The following is a 16,736-nucleotide window of genomic DNA, read 5'->3' on the forward strand; positions in this document are numbered from 1 at the left end:
TTAATCCTATACCTCTCCGCAACAGATAGAGCAACCGGGGCAGTCCTGCTTGTAGAACGAAAAGGCATCCAGATGCCAATCTATTATGTTAGCCGCGTGCTGGCAGACGCGGAAACCCGGTACTCTACCCTGGAAAAACTGGTCTTGGCACTTATACACGCTTCACGCAGGTTGAGACGATATTTCCAGGGTCACCCAATCACTATTCTCACCAACTTCAAACTCTCAAATGTTCTAGGCAAACCCGAGTTATCGGGACGCCTAGCCAAATGGGCAATTGAATTGGGAGAATATGCGATTCAATACAAGCCGAGACCAGCCATTAAAGGCCAGGTCCTGGCTGATTTTATTGCCGAAGTCCCCGCTGCGCGGGAGAAAGAGTGCCAGGAGGAGGTTCAACCCTCCCCAGCACACGAAATCGATGAGGTCTGGCGACTCTATACTGATGGAGCAGCTAGTAACGAGGGTTCAGGCGCAGGGTTAAAATTAACAAACCCAGCAGGCCAGGAATATACTTATGCTATTCGGCTGGATTTCCCAAGTACGAATAACGAAGCTGAATATGAAGCATTCCTGGCCGGATTGAGGATTGCGCGTAAAATGGGTGTAAAAAATTTGGAAGCCCATGTAGATTCCATGCTAGTGGCAAACCAAATAAACGGGACGTACACGGCTGTAAATGACACAATGGCCCTGTACCTTGCCCAGGCCAAAGCCATCATGCGCGATTTTAATGATTGTAAAGTGATACATGTCAAGCGCAGCGAAAACAAATCTGCGGATGCGTTAAGCAAGCTTGCATCACTGGCCTTCACCCACTTGGGTAAGGACATCCGCGTGGAACTCCTCGAAACACCATCAGTCCCGCACAAGGAAATTTGTGTCATCCAAACCGGTACAGAAACATGGATGACCCCAATAATAAAATACCTTGAAGCAGGAACGTTACCAGAGTCGAAGTCACAGGCAAGAAAACTACGCTGTAAAGCACTAAATTATCAGCTGGTCAATGACACCCTTTACAGACGTAACTTTCTTGGCCCGTTGTTAAGATGCGTGGACAACCAAGATGCTGACTACCTCCTGAGGGAGGTTCACGAAGGCATCTGTGGAGTACACGCAGGCCCCCGCGCTGTGGTAGCCAAGCTAAACAACGCGGGATACTTCTGGCCGGGGATGCATATGGACGCGTTGGCATACATCAGAAAATGCAGATCTTGCCAGCTTTACGCACCCAACACGCATCGCCCGAAAAATGATCTTGTTCCTGTCACTTCCTCGTGGCCATTTCAGAAGTGGGCCATCGACGTGACAGGCCCATTTCCAACAGCAGCTGGGAATGTTCAGTTCCTAGTGGTAGCCATTGACTACTTCACCAAATGGATAGAAGCGAAACCTTTAGCCCAAACAACCGCAAAGCATATCAAAAAATTTATTTGGGAATTTATTATTTGTCGTTTTGGACTTCCACATAATTTGGTAAGCGACAATGGCACCAACTTTGCTGACAAGAAGCTGCAGCAGTGGCTGAAAGAACTTCAAATCACCCACACCTTTACCTCAGTGGCACACCCGCAAGGTAACGGTGAGGTGGAAAGAGCAAATAAGAGCATCGTCGAAGGCATAAAGAAAAGACTCTTGGAACATAGATCCGGTTGGGTGGACGAACTTCCACACGTCCTTTGGGCAAACAGAACGCTGAAGAAGACCAGTACGGGAGAAACCCCGTTCAGTCTCACTTATGGCACTGAAGCCATGATCCCAGTCGAAATCGGTTTACCCTCACCAAGGGTCTTAATCCAACCAGAAGACAATGATGCGGAAAGACGGTTAGACCTTATGCTAGCCGAAGAGCGCAGAGACTTAGCCGCCGTGCGTGAAGAAAACTACAAACGACAAATGCAAAAATACTACAACACGCGGGTAAAACTCTGCAACTTCAAGGAAGGAGACTACATACTGCGTAACAACGAGGCTTCGAACCAACAACGCCCAGGAAAGTTGGCCCCGATTTGGGAGGGGCCATACATTATCAAAGAGGTTCTGGGAAAGGGCGCGTACCGGCTCGAAAGGCTCGATGGCACTCCCATCCCTAGAACATGGAATGGAGCTCAATTACGCAAATGTTATATGTAGATCAATTCCAACTTGTAAAGAAAGGCCTAGAGCCACTTCTAATGGAAATGATTCTCCTTTCATGATGTATTGATAGCTTGTAACCTATGAACTTCCCTTACAGGAAGAAGTAGTTGCGTGTGGAAGGCGGCAATACCCGCATAAACACAACGCCAAAATGTTAAAAAAGTTCTAAGGAAAACCTACACGCAGGTCAGATGTAGGTAAAGTTTAGCCATCCTTGTAAGTGCAAGTGACGGTCTTACCCGCACAATCACATTCAAGGAAGCCAAACTTAACTTACCATCTACCACGTTAAAAGGTTAACTTATGAACACTTAAAAGGATAAGAAAAACCTACACGCAGGTCAGATATAGGTCTAAAGTTAAAGCCATCCTTCTAAGTGCAAGTGACGGTTACACCCGCACAATCACGAAAGAGGGAGCAAAAACTTTAGTCCATTATCAACCACGTTCAAAGGTTTAACTTAATGCCTTAGAAATTTTGAAAAACCTACACGCAGGTCAGATAGAGGGTAAAGGTTAGCCATCCTACCAAGTGCAAGTGACGGTTTTACCCGCACAATCACGAAGGAGGAGGCGAAACTTTAGCCCATCATCAACCACGTTCAAAGGTTCTTATTCTAAACACTTGGGAAATTGCTAATTTAAACTAAGTATGCAAGTCATAAGTTTATAAAGCAAAGAACCCAAGGAAGGAAATAACAATCTTATACGCAAAGAGATTAATATTTCACAATCATTTACAAGAATGGCTGGGTAACTACCCGCCTAAAAGAAATCTATACAAAGCTAAGTCTATCCTACCAGCGGGAAGGGATCTTCAGGATCAGGCTTCAGGGCCACCTCCGCTTGGGCCAGCACCATCAGAGCGCGGCTGCCCAAGGAAAGCCTTAAGGATGTTTAGCCCATCATCAGCAGCAGCAGCTTCATTCACCTTCTCCACCACTGGATGCGGGAAGGCAGCGTACTGGTTCACAGCTTGGTCATAAGCAGCTTCAGTGTTAACATTGAATAAAGGGAAGTTGGAGGGCGGAAAGCCTCTCTCAGCAAACCCTAGACCAAGCAGGAAGCCAGTCTTCTGCCCATCCTCATGAGAAGCGTTGAGGGCTGCGCTCATCGCATCGTCATAAGAGGTCTCTGAAAGGACCTGACGCACAACCTACAAAAGAATAAAGTTAGAACATTTTCTAATTACGAGCAGAAAGCGTAAAGAAAAAGAGGATACCTGAGGCAACGCTTCTCGAAGCAACCATTGGAGGGTAGCTTGACTTTCTTTACAAGCACGTTCGGCTCCGCTTTTATCAAGGTTGGCAAGTTGAACTTCCTTGGCGGCAGCTTCTTCGACGCTTTTGAGTTTCCTTTCAGTACGGTCAAGCACCCCCCTCTGGTCAAGGATCTCCTGCAGCTTCTTGGCATCTTCCATTGCCAAGGCGTCATGAGCATGCTGAAGAGCCTTTAATTTGCATTTAAGCTGCTCATTCTCTTCGCGAAGTGGCTCAGCAACAGCTTCAGCCTTGGCAGCCCTCTCAGTTGAGTTTCGCGCAGTCTCCTTGGCCAGCCGAAGCTGTTCATTCACAGCTTGGGCAGCCTTGGAGCGGGCCTCGAGTCGCGCCTGGACTTCAACCTCAAGGGCCTTGAATGCCTTCTCCTTCTCGGCTGCGGCAGCGGCCAACTGCCGGTTCTCCTCCCGAAGAGCCCGCGCTTCAGATATATCTTTGGCGCGAGCTGCTTTTAACTTGTCGTTTTCACGACAAAGCAGCTCGACGCGGGGCTGCGTTCGGGCCTGGAGAACCCGAAGCTCATTGGTTAGCCTACCCTCTTGGTAGCTAGCCATGGCTTCCCCCAACGCACCAGGAGGAGCAGCGTGGCGAGCCCAGTCCACGCACTCCACAGGGGTGCGAAGGGTTGTTCCTCGGCGTATGTTCCATCTTGGAACATACACTTCATTGGAATCCGACACTGCAAAAGAAACAAAGGCAGTTAGGAAAAGATGATAAAAATATGTAAAGGAAAAAGAACCCTACGTACCTGTAGGGTCAATAACAGGCCGATAGCCGCCAAACCCATCACCTGAACCTAAAGGAAATCCATCCAACAGGTCAGGCAGACGGGAAGGTGGCATAGATCGGCGGGAAGCCTGGCGCATACCTGAAGGTCCGGCCGTCGGTGCCGGTGGCGCAGGTATAGTGGCAGCCGCTGTGGTAGCCATGGTTGGCGCCACCTCCTCAGCAACAGTAACCGCCGGCTCCGTGAAAGATGCTGTAAAAATTGCACTCACGGCCGGCGGAGACACCTTCTCAGCTGGAACAGCCTCAGGAAGGCTGGAACCAGCGGAAGCAGGCGTAGACGCCTGGGTCGATGCCTCGGGAAGGCTGACCGAGCCTACCGTCATTGGCGGGGGAATACTTGCTCCAACTCCACCCTGGAATGCGTCAACATCCACACCTACATAAGCAAAAGTGTTAGAAAAATTTATTTTAAACAACAAATCTAGACAAGAATTATGGGGGCACTTACGGGGTTTCTTGACACCGGTAACCGATGGAGCCGGCCTCTTGACACCGGTAACCGTCGTTGCCGCTGCCTCCTCGGAGGTGACACCTGCAGCCTCCGGAGCGGTGGTCTCTTCACCACCGGGCTTCCCCGCCACCTCTGCATTATCTGACTCCGAGTCAGATAGGACTACCGGGTCGGCCGTAGAGGCCACCTTCTCCTTGCCCTTCGCGACGGCAGCCTTTCTCTTCCGCACCAGTGGAGGACCTTCTGCGGATTCCTCAGAAGAAGAAATGTCATGAACTCCAGCAGCAGGCACAGCTTTGAGAGGTTCAGGGTAGAAGATAGGCTTACCTGGCCGTCGGTGGCTCAGGATCTCTTGGCCTGGCGGGTAAACCTCCACGAACCGACCCGCAGTCTGCTCGAGGATGGGCAACTCGTTCTCGTCCAGAGCACGAGTACCCATCCGCGCAGGACCATCTTCCTCCCGCGGATTCAGGAGCGACTGAAGATCGTTACCCTCTGAAATCAACAAGAAAGTTAGAAAAAATCGTAGTCAGCAAAAAAGAAACAAGACATACCATAAGGGGTAGAGTTCGAACCATATTCAAGGACGATCGGAACCTTATCCGCATTCGCCGCCTTCCACACCCGGCTCATCCCCAGCATCACCATCGCCGACTCCGGAAAACGGAAAACCGGGGACTGGACCCGGGATATCTTCGAAAACCATTCCGCCTCCTCGTAGTTAAGGGCGGGAAGGTTCGGAAGCGCCTGGCCATTCTTAAACTTCATGGCGATGGGGACGGCGCGAGCGGATATGAAGAAGAACTCTCTTCTCCATGAGCGAAGACTCCGCTCGGTGGTACAAATCTTTAAACCCTTTATACGGGTTGTAAGAGTGTACCACCCCTGGATGCACCTCCAAGTGTAGAAGGTCATCAGACGGTCAACAAAGGGCTCAAGGCCCAGTATCCGGCACACCCACTCAAAGTGCCGGACCTTGGCAATGGCCATGGGGTGCACCTCTGTCAGGTGCACACCGTGCCTCTCCAGGACACGGTACACAAACTTTGTCAACGGAAACCTAAGGTTTCCGTAGACAAAGAATGCAGCATAAACCCCGATCTTGCCACTAGGGGCATCGTACACAGTATGGTGGGGTTCAGGAAACTCAGGCTCGAGAGACTCGAGCATGAACTTCCTGACGATATACTGGTACAGATCGACAGGAAGAGAACACTGGCACTCGCCAGCAGTCTTCTGATCATCAGTATCATGAGAAGACATGGTGGAAAGAAGAAAGTGATTTCGGGAAAATGCTTGCCTGAAAAGGGGAGTATTTGCCGGAAATCACTAAGAAGAAGAAGAAAGGTGAAAGTGTGAATTACAGATAACTCTCTCCCCCTTTATATAGTAATCGCAATTAATGCGGTGAATTTAATGCGGAGGAGAGAGAAATCAAAGGTGCAATGAAACTATGACACGTGGCAAAAAGCAGGCTGGCAACAGCTGTTGAAAGGACGTGTGCCAGTAATTTCGCGGCCACGCGCCTGAAAAATCACGCCCACGCGCCTGAAAAAACGACTGGAATGACCATGTTCTGTCACGTCACCATAACTTCCTGCACGTCCTGACACAGTCAGAAGAAACTGTCGCACGACGTTTCAGAGGTTTGGACTGTTCTTATCTTTTCACCAACTCTTCGAATTTCAAAATTCAAAATTCGAAAATATTAAAAAGTAAGCGGGAAAATATCCCTTACCCCTTGGCAAACAAGTAACCGTAAGACGGCTGCGGGTACAGTGTTAAGGCAAAACCCTTCACATACCTAGCACCCGCAGGGAATTGAAGCCAAGAAAACCTTGGTAAACAAGTAACCGTAAGACGGCTGCGGGTACAGTGTTAAGGCAGAACCCTTCACATACCTAGCACCCGCAGGGAATTGAAGCCAAGTACCCCGGCAACCAAGTAACTATAAGACGGGTGCGGGTACAGTGTAAAGGCAAAACCCTTCACATACCTAGCACCCGCAGGGAATTGACGCCAGGAATACCTTGGAAGTAAAGTAACCGTAAGACGAGCGCAGGTACAGTGTTAAGGCAAAACCCTTCACATACCTAGCGCTCCGCTGGGAATTGAAACCAAGAAGGATCTTCTGGGCAATGCTTGCGGAAACGGAAGTAACATCCCCGCATAGCGGGAACGTCGAGAACTACGTTGTTTGAAGCTCCAAGATGGAATTGGTGGTCTTAACATAATTGATCACTATGTTCAAAACTACCAAAACCTCATGGAAAATACATACAACTGGGACTCAACGCTCCTGACTTGCGAGGAGGTTACAGACCTACCCGCATCATACCCAGAGACCAAGCAGGAAACTCGGGCATTTCTGCAAGTGACAAGGACTTCCCATGGAAAACCTTACAAAACCCTTTTCAAAACCCTTTGCTTAAGTCCAAAAGTTCACCTCACTTTATTAAACACGCATGAGAAGAACATTGGACTGGGGGGACTTGAAGAGGTAGGTCCCAGCAGAGACCAGTTGGTCCCGCAAGACTCACCTTGAACAGGGTTGTCTGCGCAAAGGCCATCTGCTCCCGCAGGACCCACCATGCTCATAGAATCTTACGCGCAGTACGCAAGCTGTACACGCAGGGAAAGCCTCCCAATGGTGAAGTACCCCGCCTGTTCCCGCAGTTGCGGATACAAGCCATCAGGGAAGGCTACCCGCAGACAGCAAGGCTACACGTACAAGATTAGCTACTTCAGCAGTCACGTGAAGGCATGAGCAAGGCGGGAACAATCCCGCCCAAATGAGCCAGTCTGATTCTGAAAGATCTTTTGTACCATACCTACCAAGGTATGGATAGGACAGACGATCTGACCAGAACAGCCCATGAGCCAATCACAGGGTGACAGCTCACCGACAACAGTGCGAGGAGGAGCACCCTCTAGTACTGTTTGTCACTATTAGCCGCTGCCTACTCACCAACTCTCACTGTGGAGCAGGCGCAGCCTACAGTTGGTGGAATAGTATTACTGTTGGCCGTAACCTATTCACCAACCAGCATGGCCTGCGTACAATCCACAGTCAGTAGGACGTGCATGGTCTACAGTTGGTGGAATAGTGCAGCCGACTTTATTACTGTTGGCTGTAACCTACCCACCAACCAGTATGGCCTGTGCGTAATCCACTGTTGGTTGAACAGGAATACTATTCAGCCGGCTGTACCTTCTAGAAAACCTACCTTCGGCTATAAATACTCCAATATCTTGGAATGGTAAGATCATCTACTATCTCGTATAACTTACTTGATAACTGCTCTAATAGTATTCACATACTTTTATATTCAAAGAGCAATATAGACTGATTCTCACGCCGGAGGGTGGTCACAAGGAGGAACCCCCCCTTCTCAGTGACGAGCTTACGGTGTCTGTTTTGCAGGTTCCCGGAAGTACAACCTACTCTGCTGGACCTAACCTTCGTGGGGAACATTACCTGGCCCCCAGATTACCTGTAATCTGCCCGGGGTTGATTAGTGTTTCTTCATATATATATGTGTAATGTATGTTCTTATTTTTGGCAGCATATGATGACCCAACGGCCGGTTGGTCATGCCTCCTTGGCTTATGACGATCATCTACAACACGTATAGCAACATGGTGATTGTCCAATGAATAGGAAAAGAATAAAGTTAGCTTTAATAACAAAAGAATGGTACATAGTTTAATATGCTTTTCATTTTATGGTTTATATTTTCAAAATCAATTGTTATTAAATCTGTATTACAAATGGTGACTTTGAAACTACTTAATTGTAATTTGAATTCAGTTCTTAAAATGTAAAACACACACAGAAAAAAAAAAGAAAACGAAAGAAGAAGAAGACGCATGTGAGGCATATATTTCAAAATCATGCATGTTAAACGATCTTAATTGCGTATCTTATCGAAACATTAATCCATCCATTAATTATATAACAACACGTACACTAAACTTGACCGCTTAAATAATTAAAGAAACTAGGATCATTATTTTTTATATGTTATACAACATTACTATTATTGATTAATTTCACTTTGTATAATGTAAGTAACCATAAATTATATTGCAAGAGTGATATGATCGAGTTTGTAGCAAAAGTTTGATTCAAAATACCACCATCTAACAACACCTTTGTTGTGAACGAGACAAAAGCTTCACATTTAAATACATATTTATAGAAGAATGAGAATAGTATCAACACGGGTGGCCTCGTAAGCAGTTTAGTTTCTATTTAAGAGCAAAATACGAAATTGGTGGGTATGAGATTTCCAGAATTACAAATTATATAAAAGCAACTTTATTGTTGTTTGGATGATGTTTCAAACCTCGTCGAGGACAGTGACGGCTAAAGAAGGATGGTGTCACAACTCTAAAAAAGTAACTTAAATTTTGAGAAATATGTTGGTCAAATTTAAGTTCTAAAAACAAAATTGAATTATAAAAAAATCAAAAATAACAAGAAACAATTATTTGCAATGCTGTTACGAACAATAATAGACGTGAATAAACAAATAACATTATTAATTTAATTTTAAGAGAAAATTGAAATTATAGATAACCCTTTTAATAAATAATTATAAGCAAATAATTTTTCTTAGAACTTAGGGGGTGTTTGGTAGAGGGATTTGATTGGGGAGAAATTGAATTAGAAATATTTCTTTTGTTTGTTTTCCACATTTCATTTCTATTTCTCTTTCTATTTCTCTAAAACTAGAGAATTTCATTTCTCTTTAAAACAAAGAGAAATCCATTTCTCAGCAGCCTCCTCATAGCATGTCACCACCTCGTCTCCGGCCACCACCCCGTCTCCGGCCGCCACCTCGTCTCCAAGTCTGCAACCGCCACCTCGTCTCCAAGTCTGCAACCGCCACCCCGTCTCCGCCGTTCGCAGTGGTGAGCACAGAGATGGTAACCGGTTGTAGGTTTGCAGGTGGTACGGGTGAACGGAGATTAGGGTTTCAAGTGGTGGTTCGTGGTAGGTTAGGGTTTTCAGATGGTCGGGTGATTGTGGTCGCAGGTGGGTGACAGTGGTGGTGGAAATCGGCGGTGGTTGCAGGTGGCTTCTGATTATCATCATCATCATCGCCACCACAACCACCACCACAAAATCTCCAAAGAGGCAGTGATGACAGATCTGAGCCTCCTTTTTCTATATCTTATGTTTCAAAAATTTGAATATTTTTAATTTATTGTGTACTGTGGTTGAAGAAGGGGGTTTGGTGGCGGTAGCCGGTGGTGGTGGGCTGTGGTTGAAGAAAGGGCTGTGGTGGTGGTGCTGGTGGTGGTGGGCTGTGGTGGTGGGGCTGGTGGTGGTGGTGGGGCTGTGGTGGTGGTGCTGTGGTGGTGGTGCTGGTGGTGGTGGGGCTGCGGTGGTGAGTGGTGTCAGGTTGGGTGGAGGTGGGGTTGGGTATGGTAGAGTTCTCTGTTTATTTTCTCGTGTACCAAACAAGAGAAATGATTCTCATTCTCCATACCAATTCTCTTTCTCTACAATTCCATTTCCATTTCTATTTTCTCTCCATTTCCATTCTCTGTACCAAACACCCCCTTAATGATTAAATGCTTGAGCATTTTATTAAATTAATTTAATTGAAGTTTCCACCTTGGATGTAGAATGAAGACAGAGTCTCACAAGATATTAAATTGGTTTCTTTTTTGTCGTTTACCATCTTAGATTATTGAACCCCTCGTGCGTTTTGGTATCAGAATCGTATTTTAAGTTTTTAACTCAAAATCATACTAATTTAATGTATTAAAATAATGATAAACATAAAAGTGACAAAAACACATTATTGATTTATAAAGAGTTGGGCAACGGATCATAAGTTCATAACGTGTTTGAGTTGATCTTTTTATCATATTTAATAGTTATATGAATTATAGTGTAACTGTGTAAGAGAAAGATTGTTGATGGGTATTATTTGTTCAACTAAATATGAAAATCAAATATTTACAAAAGTGAAGTTTCATTTGTTTCTATTTTTTATTGTTTAAAGGAGTGCTGGATGCTCTAATGTCTAAAGGTTGAACCACGCCCATTGCCCTGCACACGAGAGTCCTGATAACGCATGTACCATGACTCTTTGATAACGACTTTCACTATTTTGTGCAATCTGATAGTTAGTGATAGCTCAAACAGACCCTCTATCGACCTTATTAAAAAAGGAATAAAAATGGCTTGTAAATAAAGCCGTATATACCTTTAACATGCGAACCATTTATGACATGTATGCCGTAACCACACACCTTCTCATGGCCACCAAGTATCATCGCTATTCGCTAAGTAGTCACTTTTCAATGTCACAACGACTACACGCATTGCTAGTTGCTAACATATTGACATAATCGAATAATAATGACAAGAAAATTATTGTGAAAAATATGTTCACTCATGACATAATCAAAGTTTAACAGCACATCAAATTGTCACTCAAAGACACGAAAACAAAACTTGTGTTTTCTCTTACATATGTGATTGCAACATATTAGATGGTTAAATGTCAAGGGAAGTCACATAGTCAAAACTCTCCTTTACTTATCTAGTTTGCCAGACAATCATGCTAGCTAGGATCTCTAAACAAAAAATTTTATTCTTAAGATCTTTGATGCCTTCATAAGTTCAATCAACATATAATTATGAGACGCAATGCCAATAAGGGAAAAGATGGCTGGATTCAGTAGCTTACCATATAAACTCATTTGTGATTAAAGTTTTGTAAAATAAAACATATATATATGAATTATGATAACACATGATTACTAGTAAATTCAAATATATGTTATATAAATATAAATATTTATGTTATATTGTAAATATTTGAACATGAAATGCATGGGCTCAACAAATATATTTTGATTTGTCCAAACATACAAGGGTTCTACTTATGAAAACTTACACAATAAATCAAGCTATCATGAGAATGGTCGGTGTCTAAAACTTACACAGATTAAGGCTTGCTTGTTACTTACAACAACATCATTGAGTACATAAGCAGTAAACTACCAAATTGGATGATGAATAGATTGTCTATGCAATTAATAACTTCTAAAGGGGTGTAGTGAAGTTGCAACTACCAAGTACTAACAAGTAACAAAGTAAAAGGTAATTAAGAAGACGGCTGATATATATTTATATATGGATGAGTAAACAATAAGTATTACTTAATTAAGATTTAAATGTTAATTGATTAATAGGTGAACATTAGTTAACAATGCAAGTTCAAACAGGAAATAAAAAAGGCAAAAGGCTTAATGAAATAATAAGTGCATAATAGTACAAATAGATGCAAAAATTATCTAATATAAGTAAAAGACATTCCGTGCCACAAGAAGATATTTAAGTTTTTTTATTGATTTTTTTTGTTTTTTTCAATTTGACTTTTTAACTGTTTTTCTTTTTTCTCTTTTGTATATATATATTAAGTAAATGAGACCCGGTGTCATAAGATCATTTTTATGTTCTTTTATTGCTTTTTCCGATTTTTGTAATTTCACTTCGTTATTGTAGTTTTTTTATTTTATTTAGAGTAAATTACCACGGTCCTCGCTGCCACGTTGTTCCCTTGCAAGACTACGGTCTTTAAAAATTGTGATTCACTTTTTAATCTTTTTTTTTCATACGAATAACTTTCAACACCCACAGAAGATTCGACATTGAAGATGGGGATAACAGGACCATCGACAACGAAATTGCGAATTTATGGAAAACTCAAGCAAAATATGCTAGACTAAGTATGTGGACTGAGATCGAAGCCGCTTCTTTTTATGTTTTTATTGTTTTCAGTTGGGCCATTTGATTTGCTTTCGATCCGATTATGAGAGAGTATTGGAATATAATTATGGTTTGGTTACGTTAAGCTATCACACAAAACAAATTAACTTTTAAAATTTATAGTCTTTGATATAAAGTAGTTTTTAATGTTTAAAATATCCAAACGTGCTACAATATCATAAATAAACTTAGTAAAATAAAAAAATTAAAATACACACCTCCAAAGATTACAACTACAAAAATGTAAAATCCAAGAAACATGCAAAACTACGGCCATGATATCTTCATAATTTCACTCCACGTCCACCCTCAATATAATAATAATAATAATAATAATAATAATAATAATAATAATACTCCATCTACACGCCCATATTATTATTTGCACGCTCTCTTTCCCTATATTAACACTCCCCACGAACACCTTCAAACCACCAACTCTTAGATTCCAAATTACTCACCATGGGAAACACCTTAAGGCCTTGTTTATCATGCCTCATTCCTTTCGGGTCCATAGACTTGATCCGAATCGTTCATTTAAACGGTGTAGTTGACGAGATCACACACCCGATCACCGCAGGTGAGGTTCTTAACAAGTACCCAAAATATGTGCTAAGCAAATCGACTACACACGGTGTCGTGAGGCGGATAGTGATATTGTCTAGTAGTTCGGAGCTCAAGAGAGGTGGTATTTATTTTTTGATACCGGCTTCTTCTGTTCCAGAAAATAAGAGAAAGAGGAGGGAAAATGTGGACAAGAGTGTGAAGATCAAGACGGTGTGTGTTTCGGGTGGCGGTGTGGCGGAGAAGAAGGTTAGAAGGCAGAGAAGTCGCCGGAGTGTTGATGGTGGAGATTGGAGGCCTTGTCTTGAGAGTATATGTGAAGAACAATGATTATTTGAAAATTATTGGGGTTTTTTGTTTCTTCTTTTTTTATTGTGGATAGTGGTTTTTATTCTTATTTTAAAGAAAATATATACTTTTTTAATTAAATTTTATAAGTAAAGTTATACCAAGAACATGTTACTTGATTACTTGTTAATATATAGTTTTGTAACCTTTTTTTTGATTATTCTTGAAACTTAAGTTAAAATAGTATTTGTACATCTTGAGCTCTTTGATGTTCGATAAAGCTAAACATATAGTATTTGCCATTGCCTTGTTAGGATGCGCATCTTGTGACCCAACTCTGACGTTAAAGCGCGTATAGGTTTGTTAGCGAGTACATCATAGAAAAAGGAGAGTTAATGAGGGTATTCAAAAGGCTTACTCCCAAGAACGTGTCTTCTATGTGTAGTCTTTTATAAGGACTTTACAACGATCCTTGTATACAGATATTATGTGTTCTAGCTTGTTGTGTAATTTAGTAATCTATAAAGGTACTATAGGAAGTGTCAATTTGTATTGTTAACGCCTTTTGCATAATATGGATACTCTTTCTTTTACTAGCTCTTGTCTAATTGATTGTGTTTTATTTTCTGGATCAAAGTTGTTTCAGATAAGATGTTTGGATCTCATATTTGTTTTAGATGTTCGTTCCGTTGTAAATATGAGTTATTTATGAGATGTTTGATCCAACCCATTTGTCACCTTAATTCATAATATAATGATATTGATCAATCATTACTAACGTGCATCGAACATGGCCAAAGGTCCAAAGGAGTACGTACAAAAGTGTGTGTCTATTGTATGAAATTGGAAAGCATTGATTGCTAGTTTGTTTAGTCATTATTAAGGAAAAGTACATTTGCATTGACATAAAGACCCCCAATAATTTGTACTACTAATCATAGCGAAAGTTTTCATTAGCTTGATGATCATTCTACAAAAGCCTAACAAAAACAAAACCCCAATAATTTGAATCTTGGAGAAAACACAAACAAAAACAAAACCAGTGTGTACATTCAAAAACACATGCATAAGATAGAGTTAAGAAGTTTTATATATTTGGTAAAAATGAGTCGATTTAAGTTAAGCAAAAGAATTAAGTGAACTGAAATCGGGTAGTATTTGTTTAAAATGGTCCCATATCTAGTTTTAGTTTATACAACCTAGATTTTATTATGATTTAGACTATAGTAACACATTAATTGCGTATAAATGTTGAATTGCGGGTCAATCCGATGTGACCCCACCTTAAGTCTTAACTCGTAGGCCCGTACAAAAAAATGAACCTTTTAAACCGTAACTTAACTCATTCATTTTGATGCCTCTGTCCTGTCTGCTTGTTTCTAAATTGATTTACAAATCAAACACCAAGACTTAAAACTCAAAAGATAAATTAAGTTTCAAATCAAACATTGTCATTGGGGCCAGGACAAGTATTTGACGTATAGTCCAAAACCAACCGCACCCAAAACCTTCTTGATCACTTAGGTTTGTTCAGATTTGTGGTTTTGATTAATTATTTCTCCTTAAACACATCGCGTGTTTCATTACATGCATTAAATCCAATGTACAGGATAGCGTGTGTGGTCAAGATATATGTGTCTTGCCTAAGTGTCTATGAAACATGAGAAGTCACCAAGAGTTGTCCCGTGTACAAAGAAAAAGCGGTAAAAACACATTATTTTTATAAATAAAAAATCTTGACGGAATTTTGACTCCCGGTTATATACATTTGGATACAGGACGCCTCATTGTTGATGATTCGGACGCTCGGTTGATTGCACCCGGTACAAACATGCTTAAATTTTTACAAATCAACACCATAGTCTAAGTTAAATTTTTTATAATATATATAGCAGTATAATATATGTTTATATGTTGATAAAAGTTAACAATGATAAACTTTTCCATTTTGCTCCTGTATCTCTTTTAAAACGTCCACATCACTGGGACCGACCAAACCACTCGTTGCTCGAACTCGTTCGCCACTCACTCGGAAATTGCTCGCTTGTTTTTTTTGCTTGACTGTAAACGAGCCGCTCTGCTCGGTTCGGTTTGTAAATGAGCCAAGCAACGAGCAAAGGTCTGTTCGGTTCGGTTTGGTTCGGCTCGAATATTTTTAATTTATTTTATATATAATTATATACGAACAAATACATGAATATATAGACAAAACACGTAAATATAAGCTTATAATTTTTTTACGCCTTTAAATTTTTCCTATTCCGTCATTTTATAGCTTTATTTGTTCGCCTCATGTTTTTAGAATACTAGAAATTCGTTTACATGATTATTATATCTCACTTCAAACTTGTTTTTAATAAAAATTTACAATTTATTACATGTTTCTCTAAAAATTACTAATCTGTTTATAAACTTTACAACCTTCAAACTTGTTTGTTATTGAAAATTTTAAAGGGTAAGAGAAATAAATAATGATTAAAATCGCTCGATGTTCGATCGAAAAATGCTCGATTCGATTTAGGCTCATTTTGGTTTTCGCTCGGTTCGAATTTCAGCCATTCGGTTTGGTTCGGTTGTAAATGTACGAAGCAACGAGCAAACCTTCGCTCGATTCGGCTCGGCTCATGAACAGCCTTACACATCACCTCCAATCAAACTTTCTATTAAGTTAAACAAGAGTCTTGTTCTTTTGTTAATTTGCACTATTGTTGCAATATATTAGGCCCAATTTGTCTTATAAAAAAATTTGGCCCATTGGGCTTCAAAAAGAAGCTGGTAACTGGTAACAACGGTATATAAAATATTAGGCCCAATGTTTTCTTAACACGCTAATTCTTGTACCCCATCTCCTCTCAGATATCGTAGCCGTTCGAACTCCGGCGACCGTACGCCGGCGGTGGAGCTTACAACAATGAAAGATGATACTAGCATTGGTAGCTCACATACACCGGAGAGTGATGAAGAGGTTGGTTTGTTTTTTTAATAATAAAATCTCCAGTTTATATATTATTAATGTGCTATGCTAATTCATTTGGGTGTATTAGCTAATATTTATCTTGTTTAAATACCACATTTACCCTTTTACCCTTCACACTACAAATTTTATACTTTTAGCTTTCACAATTTTTATTATTTATTTATTTATATATTTGTTTTTATAATTTGTGCTTATAGGAGAATGTTGAGCTGGATTCACCCGAAGAGCAACGCCCGACCCGGATGAACAAAGGGAAACGAACAACAACGTCAAGTTTGTCGGATGACAAGATGGATAATACAGTGGGTATGTTAGAAAAACTTATTCGCACATTTGAAGAGGTACAAAAAGATATGATGCGGATGGGACAAGAAACAAACGTGCACAAAGATTTGAAAATCTTGAGTACCAGGACAGATCATCTTACTGGAGATGTTCTTCGAGCAGCTCAAG

At 41.5% G+C, this 16,736-nt stretch overlaps 1 protein-coding gene across 1 annotated transcript; it reads left to right on the forward strand.

Moving 5' to 3' along the window:
- Nucleotides 1-12,916: 12,916 nt before the first annotated feature.
- Nucleotides 12,917-13,348, forward strand: LOC143592448 (uncharacterized). The gene has a single exon (XM_077072364.1). The coding sequence runs from the start codon at nt 12,917-12,919 to the stop codon at nt 13,346-13,348; it is 432 nt and encodes a 143-aa protein (XP_076928479.1).
- Nucleotides 13,349-16,736: the final 3,388 nt, after the last annotated feature.

Source organism: Bidens hawaiensis, unplaced genomic scaffold (assembly GCF_021521415.1).
Source record: "Bidens hawaiensis isolate Kalapana, Puna unplaced genomic scaffold, B.hawaiensis_p1.1 tig00001685_1, whole genome shotgun sequence".
Taxonomy (NCBI): domain Eukaryota; kingdom Viridiplantae; phylum Streptophyta; class Magnoliopsida; order Asterales; family Asteraceae; genus Bidens; species Bidens hawaiensis.

Excerpts from the sequence above, each read along its gene's own strand:
- LOC143592448 (XM_077072364.1), top strand. The coding sequence starts at position 12,917 with ATGGGAAACACCTTAAGGCCTTGTTTATCATGCCTCATTCCTTTCGGG.